This window comes from Nicotiana tabacum, chromosome 9 (assembly GCF_000715075.1).
Source record: "Nicotiana tabacum cultivar K326 chromosome 9, ASM71507v2, whole genome shotgun sequence".
Lineage (NCBI taxonomy): Eukaryota > Viridiplantae > Streptophyta > Magnoliopsida > Solanales > Solanaceae > Nicotiana > Nicotiana tabacum.
The window spans coordinates 33,538,277-33,553,676 of record NC_134088.1 but is presented as its reverse complement, the minus strand read 5'-3'; the positions used below and the strand labels follow the sequence as shown (position 1 = coordinate 33,553,676).

The window sequence follows — 15,400 nt, the reverse complement described above, 5'->3', positions numbered from 1 at the left end:
TTACATTCTCCAATTCTCAAGGGGGAGGTGAGAATTGGTGGTACACTGTGTAATTACAAAGTTACTTTTAATTTCTTTCCTTTTGTTTTTTATTTAAATTAATTTTTTATAACTTTTTATTTCCATTATTTTATTTTTTTATTTTATTTTTACCTTTTAATTTTAAAAATATACTTTCTTTGTACATTATTTATCTTTTAGTTCTCTATCTTTACTTCTTGTGATTCCATGTAATTGCTCGTATATTTTATTTCTTATTCGTTTTATTTTCTTCATTTAGCGTAATTGCTTTATTATTCTAGTTTTTGAAACTATACCCCCTAATATTAGAATTAATGAGTCATTAACAAACTTGGCATATAGTGAGTGATGCCATTAAAGTATAATTTCGTTGTTAAATGAGGCTATAAACTTATTATATTTCCTAATCTTAAGTTATTTATTTTATGGCCTAATCTTATTATGTTATTTTTTTTTGTTATAATTGATATATTAGTTTTGTCAAACATTTGCACAATGTTATGATACTATATTTATAAATATTAATTTATTTTATCAAACATGCATTCCATGATGTCCTTACAAACCGTATGTTTTTAGTTTTTATAATTAATTAAACTAAATATTATTAATTTGAAAAATATATATCAATTATTTTTACAATATTAGTTATAAATATATGATTACTAATTAATTTATATTCAAGAAAAAATATGCATCTTAAATACCAAAAATATTCTCTTTTTTATACTTATAAAAAATCATTTATAGGCATATATTTATTATATTAACTTTTAAGTTTTGATAATTACTTCATTTAAAATTTAATCTAATTGTGTAATTACACTTGTGCAACCAAACAATAAACTTATAATTATACTATGACAAACAAATAGGTCCTTATAATTATAATACTTTTACATTAATTTCAATTATCGGACGGCTTTCCAAACATACCCTAAATGTATTTACTTACAGTTCTCATTAAATCTAATAATTAGAATGCAATATATCCCAAACACGAGTGACCATTTTTGTCATTTTGTCTAAAATTTGTAGAAGAAAACCCGCCCAAATGCGCTTCCATTACACAGCTTACAAAGCAAGCTTCACCTTTTAGTTTGGCGGTTCGGCACGCTTTTGAAATATTTCCATTCGTCCCCCCAAATTCGCCCCAATTCTTCTTCTCTTTCAACCCAACAAAGACTCATCTGTATCTCAGTAGCATCAAGAGAAAAGAAGCAATGGAGCAGCAGCAAAGGAATCAGAAGACGATGCAGCAAGAGCAGAACGAGGAAGGCGATGATGTTCAACATGGCCCTTTCCCTGTTGAGCAACTTCAGGTCTCAAACCCCTTCACCCCCATTTCTGATTCCCCCCTTTTCATTCTTGTATTTAGGGATTATTGCTGCTTCGCTCTTGGTCCTACATCATTCTTAGACTAAGCTAATAATATTTTCCTAAACCCATTTTCCCGTTTCTCTAAGCCAAGATCTTGAAAGTGGCTTTATTTTTTTGTTTTGCCCAATTGGGGGTAGTCATTCTTATGTTAAATTAATGATTGTTTATGGCTTCAGACTCGACATTGTAGCTGGGTTTTATCTTGAATCTTGAATTGTGCTTCTTTGTGGCTGAATTTCATGAAACGGGAATTTTTCTTCTTTGTGGTTGAATCTTACCCGACCCGGTTCTTTTCAACCCTAGGGAAATAATTTTTTGGGCATTCCCAGTTTCTGAATTCTTGGAATCTTGTGTCTGAAATGGGTTTGTGTTTTGATGTGTTCTTGCGGATTATTTCAAGCTAATACTTTTACAGTTGATTCTACCGTTCCTTTATCTATCCTACGCAGTGCCTGAGTTTTGAATCTAAATTTAGTTATCCCATTATAGTAGGTTTAATTTCATGAACGGTCACTCAATTTTCAAATTATTGCGCCAAAGTCACTAAATTATCTTTTGTAAAGAAAAAGTTGCTCAACTTCACCCAAGTGTCATAGAAAGTTACAAACTACTATGTTTCTCTTTTTTTTATTATTTTTTGTAATCAAACATTTCACTCCACTTTGTCTAAGTATCATAAAAGGTCACTAGGAGGATACACTGAAGACCTGGTGACAGTGGACATACTATTATTTAGACAAAGTTGAGTGACTTTTTGAAAATTGCTTATTGACTTTCTGTGGCATAAAAAAAGTTGCTTATTGACTTTCTGTAACACTAGGCAAAGTTGATTGACTTTTTAGTTACAAAAGTTTGTTTAATAAATTTGGTGTGATAAAGTAAAAATTAAGTGAAATGGATTCTCGAAGTCGTACCACTGATCTTGAAAATCTGGATAAATGCTTTCTTTTTCTACAATCAATTTAATTCCTCCCTTGTACGATACTCCATTGGTAGAAATGCTGTTCCAATCTTTTTCGTTGTCAGTAATTAGAATCAGTTCCATAAGAAGATTTTGTAGGTTACAATCGGAGTGTACAGAATTAAGGGCACCGCTAAAACTGATTGTTTAGAGGCACTTGATACAAAATGACTAACATCCTGAGGCATGATATGGTATATGAGCATTGGGGGTTGGCGGTCACTTATTTTGTCTGCATCTGAGTGATGCGATTGACTTTTCAGTTTTGCTTCTTACAAGAATTGATCAGTTTATTTATTTTTGTGAAGAATTTTAAGTCTTGGGTGATGAATATTTATCATAATGGTAATTTAGATAGATACTTATCCAAGAGGTTGTGAGTTCGAGTCACCCCAAGAGCAAGGTGGGGAGTTCTTGGAGAGAGGGAGTCGAGGGTCTATCGGAAACAGACTCTCTACCCCAGGGTAGGCGTAAGGTCTGCGTACACACTACCCTCCCCAGACCCCACTAGTGGGATTATACTGGGTTGTTGTTGTTGTTGTTGTACTTATCACAAATTGCTCATACTGCAGGTTTTAAAAAGATTTACATATAGTTGAATAATATTTCCTGTGGATTTTTACTGCTTCTGGTATTGCATAAAAGCCGGACCAGGCATTTCCTAGAATTTTCTTTGAATTGTTAATATTTAAAAGTCAATATCTTTGCTCTTCTTTTTCCAGTCTAGCTTGTAGTATAGTTGTTTCTGTTGAATGACACCCTGTAAGTTCTTCCAACTTAAAAAGAAAATGGTCCAGTAATTACTGAGGCATATAGCTGTTTTGTCCTCAAGGCATCAGGGATTGCAGCCCTAGACGTGAAAAAACTCAAGGATGCCGGTATATGCACGGTTGAATCTGTTTGTTATGCCCCAAGAAAGGAGCTTCTGCATATAAAAGGAATTAGTGAAGCTAAAGTCGACAAGATAATTGAGGCAGGCATGTTTCTCTTCTTTTAACTTCCATTTCTGCATTTGCTTATGAGTAATCAGTACTAAACCTTTTAATGCTGCATATGAACAGCTTCAAAATTAGTGCCTTTGGGGTTCACTAGTGCCAGCCAACTCCATGCACAGAGGCTTGAAATTATTCAGATAACTTCTGGATCAAAAGAGCTTGACAAGATATTAGAAGGTAGATATCAATTTCTTTTGTGAACTTCTAGACCTGGAATTTGTTCTAGCCTCACAACCTCATGCTTTTTTTCTCATTTGTCAGGAGGAATCGAAACTGGATCCATTACTGAAATTTATGGGGAGTTCCGATCTGGAAAAACTCAGCTGTGTCACACACTGTGTGTCACTTGTCAAGTACGGCGATAATGTTCTTTTATTAGAAAAACCATAAATAAGGTGCTACAAATTGTAATTTGTAACAAACAATATTCATTTAAATATCATTCTTTATCTCTCTTTTTTTTAGCTTCCGTTAGATCAGGGAGGTGGTGAGGGGAAAGCAATGTACATTGATGCTGAAGGTACTTTCAGGCCGCAAAGACTTCTACAAATTGCAGACAGGTCTTCTATTTATAATCTCAACTTACATTTTTTCTTGTATTATAAAGTTCAAACTTTTCGTCATCATTGGTGTTAAATGCTGCAGGTTTGGATTGAATGGTGCTGATGTTCTGGAGAATGTAGCCTATGCTCGAGCTTATAATACTGATCATCAATCAAGGCTTCTGCTGGAAGCAGCTTCAATGATGGTGGAGACCAGGTAAAATTTTATCTAGAAATGCTTATATTTGGTTGCTGCTTTCTAGCTCTGCATGAAGAATGCATAATATGTGCTTGCCTTTTTGCTTTGAAAATGTGGGATAGTAATTTGTTGTAGTTGATAGCTTCCTCTTGGTGTTGCCATAAGGTGAAATTTTCTCCAAATTATGTCGCCCTTCTCTCATTTTTTTCTCTATCTTCTGTGGTTCTGTTGCTTTGGGCGAGAAATTGACTAAATTATAGCTTAGAGAATATTCCAGCTCTTGATCAGTGTATCTTGGAGGGTTCCAGTTTGAAGCAGCTCTCCATTTGTTTGATTTTGGATGTCCGTCCTACATCTAATGCATGTTTAGATTCATCTGTTCGGTCACTTAACAAAAACCCAGTGATTTATCTGTTTGAAGTGTTATAGAATTAACTTACTATGTAAAAGTTAGCCCATTGATAAAAAATTTGCTTCTTTGAAGATCATGCATACTTAATACCTCTATATCTATGGTGTCAATCTGTGAAGTTGTCGCTTTGTCAGTTATTTGAGTTCATATCATCAGGTATAAAAAAAGACCTCTTATATTAGGAGCTTAACTCTTAAACCTGTTTTGATGAGGCAGGTTCGCTCTTATGATTGTGGACAGTGCTACAGCCCTTTATAGGACTGATTTCTCAGGGAGAGGAGAGTTGTCTGCTAGGCAGATGCATCTTGCAAAGTTTCTTAGAAGCCTTCAGAAGTTAGCAGATGAGGTAGTTTAGCATGTCTCCATTTTAGTGGCGGTTAATGTTTCAGAATCAGATGAGAGATTCTTGACTTACTTTTCTGTCAAACCTTTACTTTTATGGTTGCAGTTTGGTGTTGCTGTTGTTATTACTAATCAAGTCGTTGCTCAAGTGGATGGTTCTGCTGTTTTTGCTGGACCTCAAATAAAACCGATTGGTGGCAACATCATGGCACATGCTTCTACAACGAGGTATGCAACTACCAATAGCAGCAGCTTTGCTTGGTAGCTGAAATTTTAACTTAATTCTTTTTTATAACTCCTGACAGACTAGCTCTGCGGAAGGGTAGAGCGGAGGAGCGGATTTGTAAAGTAGTCAGTTCTCCTTGTCTAGCTGAAGCTGAAGCAAGATTTCAAATATCTCCTGAAGGAGTCACTGATGTAAAGGACTAACTGTATACTGCAAATTGTCCATGTACTATTTTTGTTTTCATCATTTTGCAAGGTCAATTGACCATCATAAAAGTGTGTGGTACACTTTTTGTAGAACAATATTCCTTCCTTCTACCAAATGTAAATGTAGTTTCCTTTTGAGTCCTTTTACCGTCTCATTCCATATGTTCTCATATTTATCTCGCGGAAGGGGGGTAAAGAACCTAAAATAAAAGAAAGGGTACATTCCATCATCCTTAGGGTTGCTCAAAATTGAAGTGAACCGAACCGATGTCTTATTGGTATTGGGTTATCGTTGGTGAACATATTTAAATTTTATAATTAATGACTTAATGGTTTGGTGGTGGATTACTCAATTTTTTTATTGGATAAATCGTTAACCCGTTAAGAATTTTTACATTTACACTTTTATATGGGATCAATAGAAGTTACAGGAGTATTATCAGAAAATAAATCTGTGAAAATATCTTCAAGTTTTGTAGGTGTAAGGGATTCCGATTATATATAAGTTTTCAGTCGAATTTACCAGTTTTTAGTCTTTCCTTTTTTTTGATATGCAATAGGACAACTATGTAACCAAAAGAAATACTTATAATAAGTGCAGTACAAACTATCCGATAATCGTTAATTCGATACCAATACACCATTTGTCCTATTGGATAACTAGCGAATTATTATATTTATAATCCGATAATTGATGAGACAAATCATTAAATGTAATTATCTGCTCGATAAGCATCCTTAATCGTCCTTCCCTTTTTTGGGATGTGTCCATGAATGTCGGAAGAGAATCAAGAAAGGGGAAGTATTTTTTCCTTTTCCTTTAAAGTGATAAATTTGTGAGTTATTGCTTTCTTGTTTCTGAAATTATATTGGAGCATTCACATAGCATTCTTCTCTCTTTCTCCTTTTTGAAATTATATATTAGGAACTTCTTAGACTTGTTGCACTACTTTAGTTTTCATATTTTACTATGGAACTTCCTTCAAGCCTTTTTATGTGAAAAATCTTGAGCTCAACAAAATAATTTAAATTTAATAGTAATAGTATTCAACTTATCTTTGTTATCTTAATAGTATTTTATTTGTATAGATAGTAAAAACATTCGATTACTTAAATTGCTTCTCCAACTTCAAATCACTTCTTTTATTAGTCCCTCCTCGACTCTTCATCCAAATATTGGGTCTACGAGTACTCTTTTTACACTGTAGATGTCTACGATTGAGTAGAATAATGATATTTTAGATTCAAATTCTGAATTCAAGAGAATGCATGTGTTGCTTGTTTGGTCTGAAAAGTGCATCAAATTGACAAGAAATCTTTCCTTTACAATCAAAGCTACGTTGGTAATTTACTTTCAGTGATTAGAAAAATACTGAAAAAAACTGCTAACTTTTTTACTTATTTATTTTTATCTACTGCAAAAACCGTTTTCTGTTTTCTTTTCTACTTATCTATTTTTATCTCCTTCTATTCTTTTGTGATTTTGGATGAATCCAACATACGACAGGATAGACATTTTTTATGTGATTATCTGAAATTTAGAAATTACATTTTTAGTGTGATTATGATTGCTTATTTTTGTGTAAAGATCACATAAAATTTACTTTCAAATTGATGGATGATCGCTATGAAATATACTTATTGATTGGGTCATGTCTATTGATGTTTGGCCAAAATGCTATATTTTTAGTATATTACTCGCCTTACATGTTGTTAGTTCAGTGGTTAATTGTGCGACACTTGAACTAAATTGTGTTGTTTTATACGTCGGAGCATCGGAAGACAAAGATGAGTGAAGGTTGCACAAAAAGAGGACGAAAATACAAGAAAAGAGCACAAAAATACCAAGTACCCAAACAGTGCTACATGCCAAGCATAGCCAGCTTGACTGTGCTACAGCCCAGGCGTAGCCAGCTCCGTAGCCAGGATGACCGTGCTATAACCGGCCTCGCGAGGTCTATAGCATGGTGATCAAAAGTGCGTGGATTAAAAGACTCCGACCCAGATTTGTACTCAAGGACTTCAACCCTAGCCTATAAATACTCCTTAAACATGTCTAAGAAGGGGGGGAGGGGGCGTTTTTGAGAGGGGATTCGACCTAAGGATGCAAGAACACGCTAGGAGCAAGACGGAGAATTCTTCTACGAGTTTTTCACTTCCCTCTTCCTATTTTCATTATTGGTTATGAATTCTAGTATTGTAGTTTGCATACTATCATGAATAGCTAATTCATTATCTAGGGTTTTGATGAAATCTTTTGTAGGATGAATTCTTATAACGTTTTTATATAATTGAGCCATTGGATTTCTCTACTTGTTCAACTACGTGTTTATTGTTGTTGATTGAATGACCATCAATTGACTGTACCTGTTTAGCGTGTATTGCGTGAGAGAGGGTACATATTTAGGTAGTTATTGAACAACAACAATCCTAACGTATGTGAGAGATAAATACGGAGGGTTTAAAGTCGGGATTAGAGATAACGAAAACTTTGTGCGATCGTAGTGAGCGATGAATTAGTGTCATCTAGCGTAGTTCGAGAGAATATGTTTAGTAATTTGTGGTAGTTGCTCGAGAGAGAATTACGACACCCGAAGTACTCACGATCGATAGAGAATACTTAGGCAAAATTATAAAAAAACGTAGCAGGAAGGATTCCGACAATTGGGAAAATCATAACTCTAGACCTCCTTAATATTTTCTCCAACCCTTAGTATCTTTAGTTGTTAGTTTACTACTTTAATTTGTTAGTTAATTAGATATAAGAATCTTAATATTTATAACTTAGGAATTGTTCGAGCTTGTCTTCTTAGTGATAGGGAACATTTGTAGTTAAACCTTAGTTCTCTGTGGGATTCGACTTCGGACTCTTAGATCGGATTATATTTGCAGCGACCGCTTATTCTTTTTGGCGCGATCATCTATACTTGATATTGTTTTATATTTTGAGATCATGAGAACAAATGATGTCTATATTTTAAAGGCAGATAACCTTTTGTAGGTTTGATGTTTCTTACGTAAAAGATAATATGAGCTCGTTGGGATTAGCTGTTTGTGAATAGCTGATAAGCTTGAAGTGCGGAAAATCTTTTTTTAAGTGCTGAAATTAGTTTTTAAAATAAGCATTTATATATTTGGATAAAAGTATTGAAATTGATAATAAGCAGCTGATTTGTTTGATAAAATAGTGCTGATAGGCTCTTTTTTTTTGGTTAAAAGCACTAATATACCCTTGAATCTTTTTTAAAGATAATAAATTAAAAAAATTCTTTGTAAAGAAAAGAATTGACAACGAATATGGAATGAAGATAAAGTCAGAAAATTTATTTTGGAAAAAGTAATTTATAAATTAAAAAATATTATTAAGGATAAACCAGTAAAAGTGTTGGTCAAACTAAAAATGTTTATAAGTTAAAAAGCCATAAGTTGGGGATGACCACCTTATGACTTATGGCTGATTTTAGCTTATAAGAATTTTGGGTATTTACCAAATACGTAGATAAACCAAAAGGTGTTTACAAGCCAGTTTGACCAGCTTGTAATCTTAGCCAAACACCCTTTGTATCATTTGAATGGTTGATTATAACTTTGAATTTCCATATGTATTATGAAAATACAATTGAAATATTTAAAATGTGGGATGTTTGGCTTATGATTAATAATTTATTTAAATAATGTATTTTTCAAACTCTATAAATCAATTTCTAAATGAATATTGAAATTGATGAACCTGCCAATTAAACAGTTAGTTTATGTGCCTTTGAAGAAAGATTTTGTTCTTTCACATGAAATTTTGTTAATTGAGAAGTTGTGACATTTCATAAAAAAATTGTTTACACTAAAATGTGTAGCGAAAATAAAGCATACTTAGTTTTGACTCTATAGAAGATTTAAATAGTTACTAACAAGAAGATGATTTCAACTTCTTCCCCGTGACAACGATGGATATCCTTTTAAACTTGTTTAAAACAACTTTTCATGTATTTATATTTGGCAATGATAATGGAGTACATGGTCAAACAATCCCAAATATTCGATTGTGTTTACAATATCGTTGCCCTTTCAAGATCAATATCGACAACAAGAGTCTTGATCATGACAGAGCAATCTAAACAGATGAAACGAACATACAACGAAAGTAGTAAATGTAAGAAAGTATTAGGCGAGATACACTTTATTATTTGTTTGAACCTAATAAAATCAAAATAAGTAAAAGAAATTCATATTCAATCAACTTTATTTTCAGTCAATCAACAAACAAATTATCACGATCTAAATTGATCACTCATACAAACTTGTACTTTATTTATTTATATATATTTATCTCTCAAAGCTTTATTTTAAAAAATGTTAGATATAATTTTGCAACACAATGTACTATAAAATTTGACATACACGGGCAACGAAACTAGTATTCTAAAAATATGTATGTTAATTATAAAATAGAAATTAAAGCATAAAAGGGGTTCAAGCTCCACAAATGATGCATGTTAGAATTTTGATTTCCATTTTAAATTTTATTTACTCTTTTTCTTTAAGGTAAAAAGAAAAAAAATAGTAACGTTAAAGACATTCATAGCTAAAGTATAATTATGAGAAGGAAAAAAAGAGAGTAAAATAGTATGATCCAAAATTGTGATGAAACAGGTGGTTGACCCATCAATTCAGCTAAAATTTTACTTGTTTTTCTTCTAATTTGTGATAAACTAGCTATGAGGAAGGGTAGAACAGAGGAGCGAATTTATAAAATAGTCAGGCCTCCATGTTTAGCTGAATGTGAAGCAAAATCTTAAATTTTTCATGAAGGGATAAAAGACAAACTCTGATTAGTAGTCTGCTATTTTGTTTTCTAATTAGATTACAGTTTGTTACTATTTTGAAGGTCAATTGACCATTATAAAGTATGTTGATTTTTGAATATGAGGAACAAGAAATTCTTTGTCTTTTCATTTAAAGTGATACATTCAGAATATAAGAAGCAAAAATTCTTTTTGCAAATACATGTTATGCTTTTATTGGTATTGTATAACACCGAGTATGAATAAGTATTTACCCAAAGAAGTCCCATTCCATTTTTTCATCTATTCCTTAATCTTTTCAATTAATTTATTTAGGGAATGAAGCTCATTTTTATCATTTACATTAATTAAAAATGTGGATAATTCTTCTTTATACAAGATTACCTTTGCTTGAGCTAGTACTAGTAGAGGGAATGATTTTCCTATTGAAAATTAATGTTGCTTTTACTAGTATAAATTTATTTTCTTTCTGTACAAGAAGCTCTACTTATCTTATTGAAAATATTTTTTTTTTGCTTGTCTTGTCGATAAAAAAATATATAATTCTCTGTAAAATATATTAAAACCTATTAAACTGAACCGACTCAACCCATGATAGATTAGCTAAACCAAATCGAATCGGTCACATGCCTGATTTTTATCCCTTAAAACCAGCATGTGCGGTAGCCAGGCCTCACGCCCAACTTTAGCCTTCTCACAACACTTAGCCAAAATTACAGCAACTTTGGACTTAGAATATTTTTAGGCAGCTTTCAACATAGTAAGTTTAGGACTGATTTAGGCAACAAATTTAAGTGAAGGCAACAGAAAATTAACAAGAACACAAGGCACAATATACAAGAAACTCTTTTCCCAACTTTATATTTAACTCGAGCATACAAAGAAACTCAAAATCAAAGTACAGCCCTCTACAAAAGATCACTCTTGACCTTAGGTATTTTCACTCTTGATAACAGACTTAAAAACTCTTTCCTAACTCAAAACATGCACTCTCATATGCTTTTCTCTCTATCCCACAAGCATAAGTGTGTTGCACATTTATAGAACATGTGACATCCATTTTCCTTTACACTTGTCGCACTTAAGCTTAGATACTTATCCCACACAACCAAATATTTTAGCCTAGTGTAATTGATGTCAGGACCCAATTTCACCTATAGGTCATGATGACGCCCAACACTACAGCTAGGCAAGCCAACTAATAAGTCAAACGTACATTGGTTAAACTTTTATTCTAAGAAAATAATAAAATACCAACTTCTACCAATGTGTGTGTGCCAAGACCCGGTATCACAAGTGCATGAGCATCTAGTAGATTATACAAAACTCTAAATACTGTCTGAAATGAAATAGACAGAATATAAATATAAGAAGAGACACTGGTAGCTGCAGAACGGCTCAGAAAGGCAGCTCACCACTATGCCTCAGGATGACGTGGGCATGTGATGATAGGTCCTCTCCACTAGTACATGTCTCAGATCCTGCACAAAAAGTGCAGCAAGTGTAGTATGAGTACGTAAACAAATGTGTACCCAGTAAGTATCAAGCCTAATCTCGAAGTGGTAGAGACGAGATGGCCGACTTTGACACTCACTATGGGTCAATAATAATAACTGAAATAAAACTAGGATATTTAAATCAGCATGATCTACAGAATTTACAATAATTTATTTAATCAGCAGAAATAATCAAATTCCTTCAAATGTAACAATTCTCAATATGTTAATTAAATTCCTTCAATTCAAATAATTTCTAATTTATCAATTAAACCTCATTTACAGGAGTAACAATTAATTCCTTAACAAGCAAGAATAATAATTCATTAAATTCCAAGAATTTTTTAATTTATTAATTAGCTTCACAAGCTGAAATAAATTATTAAAGTATCGTGTAATTATTATTATTAAGCACGATTTCTGCCGAGGACGTACGGCCCGATCCAGAGTGTCGTGTACACTGTCGAGAGACGTACGGCGCAATCCATAGATACATCTAACCTGCCGAGGCGTTCGGGCCGCTCCACAAGAAAGGAGGACATTTTCTTATGTGCCTCCGGAAGGAGAGTATATTTATTATAAAATGAATTTGGGAGGAAAACAATTTCTTTTAACAATTAATTGATTTAAACAAAAATTAAGCATATGAAAATTTTATATTTTTCTACTTTTCATAACAATTCACAATATATACATCAATTATTTTAATTAATAAAGAATACAATTCACACAAGTAATTTATGCTTTGAGTCTTAAACTACCCGGATTTTAGCATTAATAGTAGCTACGCACGGACTCTCGTCCCTCGTGCGTACGTAGCCCCTGCAATTAGCAACAATTATTCAATTTAATCCCTATGGGGTAATTTCTCCCTCACAAGATTAGACAAGAGACTTACCTCGTCTTGCTCTAATTAATCCACTATAAGGCTTTTTTCACGATTATCCAACTCTGTCTGGCTCGAATCTATCCAAAATAATTCGATACAATCAATAAAAATTATAGGAATCAATTTTATAAGAAAATACTATATTTTTAATAAAAATTCCGAAATTAATTAATAATTCGTCCGTGGGGTCCACATCTCAAAATCCGGCAAAAGTTACGAAATCCAACAACCCATTCAATTACGAGTTCAACCATACCAGTTTCACTCAAATCCGACTCCGAATCGATACCGAAATCTCAAAAATTCGTTTCTATGAGATTTCTAAAAATTTCTCAAATTTAAATCTCAAAACACTAATTTATGGTGAAAACAATGATATACTTGTATATGTAGACCAAATCCGAGTTAGAATCACTTACTCCAATATTTTTCCCTTGAAAATCTGACAAAAGTCGCCTCTGCTCAAGCTCAAGTTCGTCAAAAATGGCAAATGGGACGAATGTCCTTTGTTTTTATAACTTACAGCTCTATCCAGTTCGATCAAGGAGCTCGATCAAGGGAGCTCGATCTCGGAAGCTCGATCTCGGGAGCTCGATCTCAGGGAGCTCGATCTCATAGAGCTCGATCAAGGAGCTCGATCTTGGGAGCTGGTCATGGCCTCGATCAGGCCTCGAGCCTGGGACATGGTCATGGCCTCGATCAAGTTCGATCTTGGGTCTTGATCCTGGCCCTCGAGCCTTGCCTTCGATCATGGCCCTCGAGCCTTGACTTCGATCGTGGCTTCGATATTGAGCCTCGTCCCTGACTTCGACTCATGCCTCGATCGTGGGCTAGATATCTGGGTTCGATCTAGGGCTCGATCATAGCCCAGAATATATAGCAGAAGGGAAAATTGCAGCAACTTTTTAAGTCCAACTTTTGATCCGTTAACCATCCGAAACTCACCCGAGGCCCCCGGGACCTCAACCAAATATACTAACAAGTCCTAAAATATCATACGAACTTAGTCGAACCTCTAAATCACATCAAACAACGCTAAAACCATGAATCACATCCCAATTCAAGCTTAATGAAACTAAGAGTTTTCAACTTCTACATTCGATGTCGGAACCTATCAAATCAACTCCGATTGACCTCAAAATTTACACACAAGTCATAAATTATATAACGGAGCTATGAAAATTTTCGAAACTGGATTCCGACTCCGGTATCATAAAGTCAACTCATCGGTCAAACTTCCAAACTTAAATTCTTGTTTTTAGCCATTTCAAGCCTAATTTAACTACGGACTTCCAAATAAAATTTCGAACATGCTCCTAAGTCCAAAATCACCATACGGAGCTGTTGGAATCATCAAAATTCTATTCCGGGATCGTTTTCTCAAAATATTGACCGAAGTCAAACTTAGCACTTTAAGGCCAACTTAAGGAACCAAGTGTTCCGATTTCACCCCAAACACTTCCAAATCCCGAACCAACCATCCACGCAAGTTATAAATCATTACAAGCACCTATGGGAAGTTTTATTTTAGGGAACGGGGTTCTAAAAGTTAAAATGACCGGTTGGGTCATTACAGTTGACATCCCCTAACTACTAGGATCATGTAGATCATGCTAATATAATGGAAACATGGCCACAAAAATGTTTTAGCAACTGCCTGTCAGATTTGAACAAAGCCAACTGCTGCCCATGTGCACAACATTTGCCTTGTAAATCGCTATTGACTTGGTCAATCTGAAGCTTGCTGCCCATGTGCCTTGGCTTGAATCAGGCGCCAATGCCTTGCTCTCAAGCGCATTGCAGCCGTATTTAGCCTATGTCATTGCCCATGCACATGGTCCTTTGCCGCGCCCCAAAGTCATGACAAGTCTGCCTTGCGCGCATGCCTTCGTTGCACTTAGCCTGCCTTTGCCCACTTTGTTTTTGCCTTGCCTTGGCATCACTGCCCATGACTTGATGCCTTTGCCATGCTCAAGTGTCACTCTCAGCCTGCATCTCATTGTCAAGCCTTTGTCAAGCTGCTTTGTCTCCCTCAAAGCCTTGGTCATCACTTGCTCGTTTATAGTGCTAGCTCGTGCACCTTAGCTTGGCAATACTCATGCTTCCCCATGACAACACTCTCGTTGTCAAGTCAAGCTCAAAGAGGCGGACCCCTAACACTTGCCCCACATCCTTTGAAACTCGACGTCCTCATCGAGGTTAGCTCAATTTATGAGTCATAAGGGGTTGACAAGCAATGCCCCTTGGCCTCTCTTCCCATCAGCCATGATTGCATTGACACCAGCCACTTATTTGTCACTGGTCATTGCCTCTAACACATCCCTCTTATCCGCACTAATCATTGCATTCAATACTGCCTTCTTTGGACAATCCCTTGCTCGATGTGGCCCATCAAAAATGAAATAACCAGTGAATTTGATGCCCTTCTCCTTGCTCTTCGAAGTTCTAGCTTCTTGCTTTCCCTTCCCCTTGTCTTCATTAGCATTGTTATTCTCATATTTTTTTTTTCTCTTTTGCTTTGTCCTTCTTTCCGTCGTTAGACTTTGAAGTATAAGTCTCTTCACCCAAGTAAAAATCACCCAATGCATCTGCCGCCGCTACAACACTTGCGAGGTTTTGAATATTCTGCCTATGCAACTCTAATTGTGCCCAATGCTGCAGCCCGCTCATGAAGTTGTGCAATTTGTCTTCTTCCGACATACTGCTTATACTCAACATCAAAGAAGTAAACTCTTTGATATATGCTCTCACTGATCCGGTTTGCCTCAACCTTTTCAGTTTGTCCCTAGCAATCTAAAACGTATTATTAGGAAGGAATTGATCTTTCAACTCCTTTTTAAGCCGCTCCCACGACTAAATCTTTGGTCTGCCCAAATTTTTATCTTCAGCAACACGAGTGTGCCACCATAACTTAGCATCTTTACTCAAATAC

General features: G+C 34.7%; 1 protein-coding gene across 1 annotated transcript; it reads left to right on the top strand.

The window, feature by feature from the left end:
* Positions 1–1,083: 1,083 nt before the first annotated feature.
* LOC107781635 (DNA repair protein RAD51 homolog) lies at positions 1,084–5,426 on the top strand. Its single transcript, XM_016602373.2, has 9 exons — positions 1,084–1,343; positions 3,195–3,339; positions 3,424–3,534; positions 3,619–3,710; positions 3,823–3,917; positions 4,003–4,116; positions 4,727–4,856; positions 4,959–5,080; positions 5,158–5,426. The coding sequence occupies exons 1-9, from the start codon at positions 1,245–1,247 to the stop codon at positions 5,279–5,281; spliced, it is 1,032 nt and encodes a 343-aa protein (XP_016457859.1). The 5' UTR covers positions 1,084–1,244; the 3' UTR covers positions 5,282–5,426.
* Positions 5,427–15,400: the final 9,974 nt, after the last annotated feature.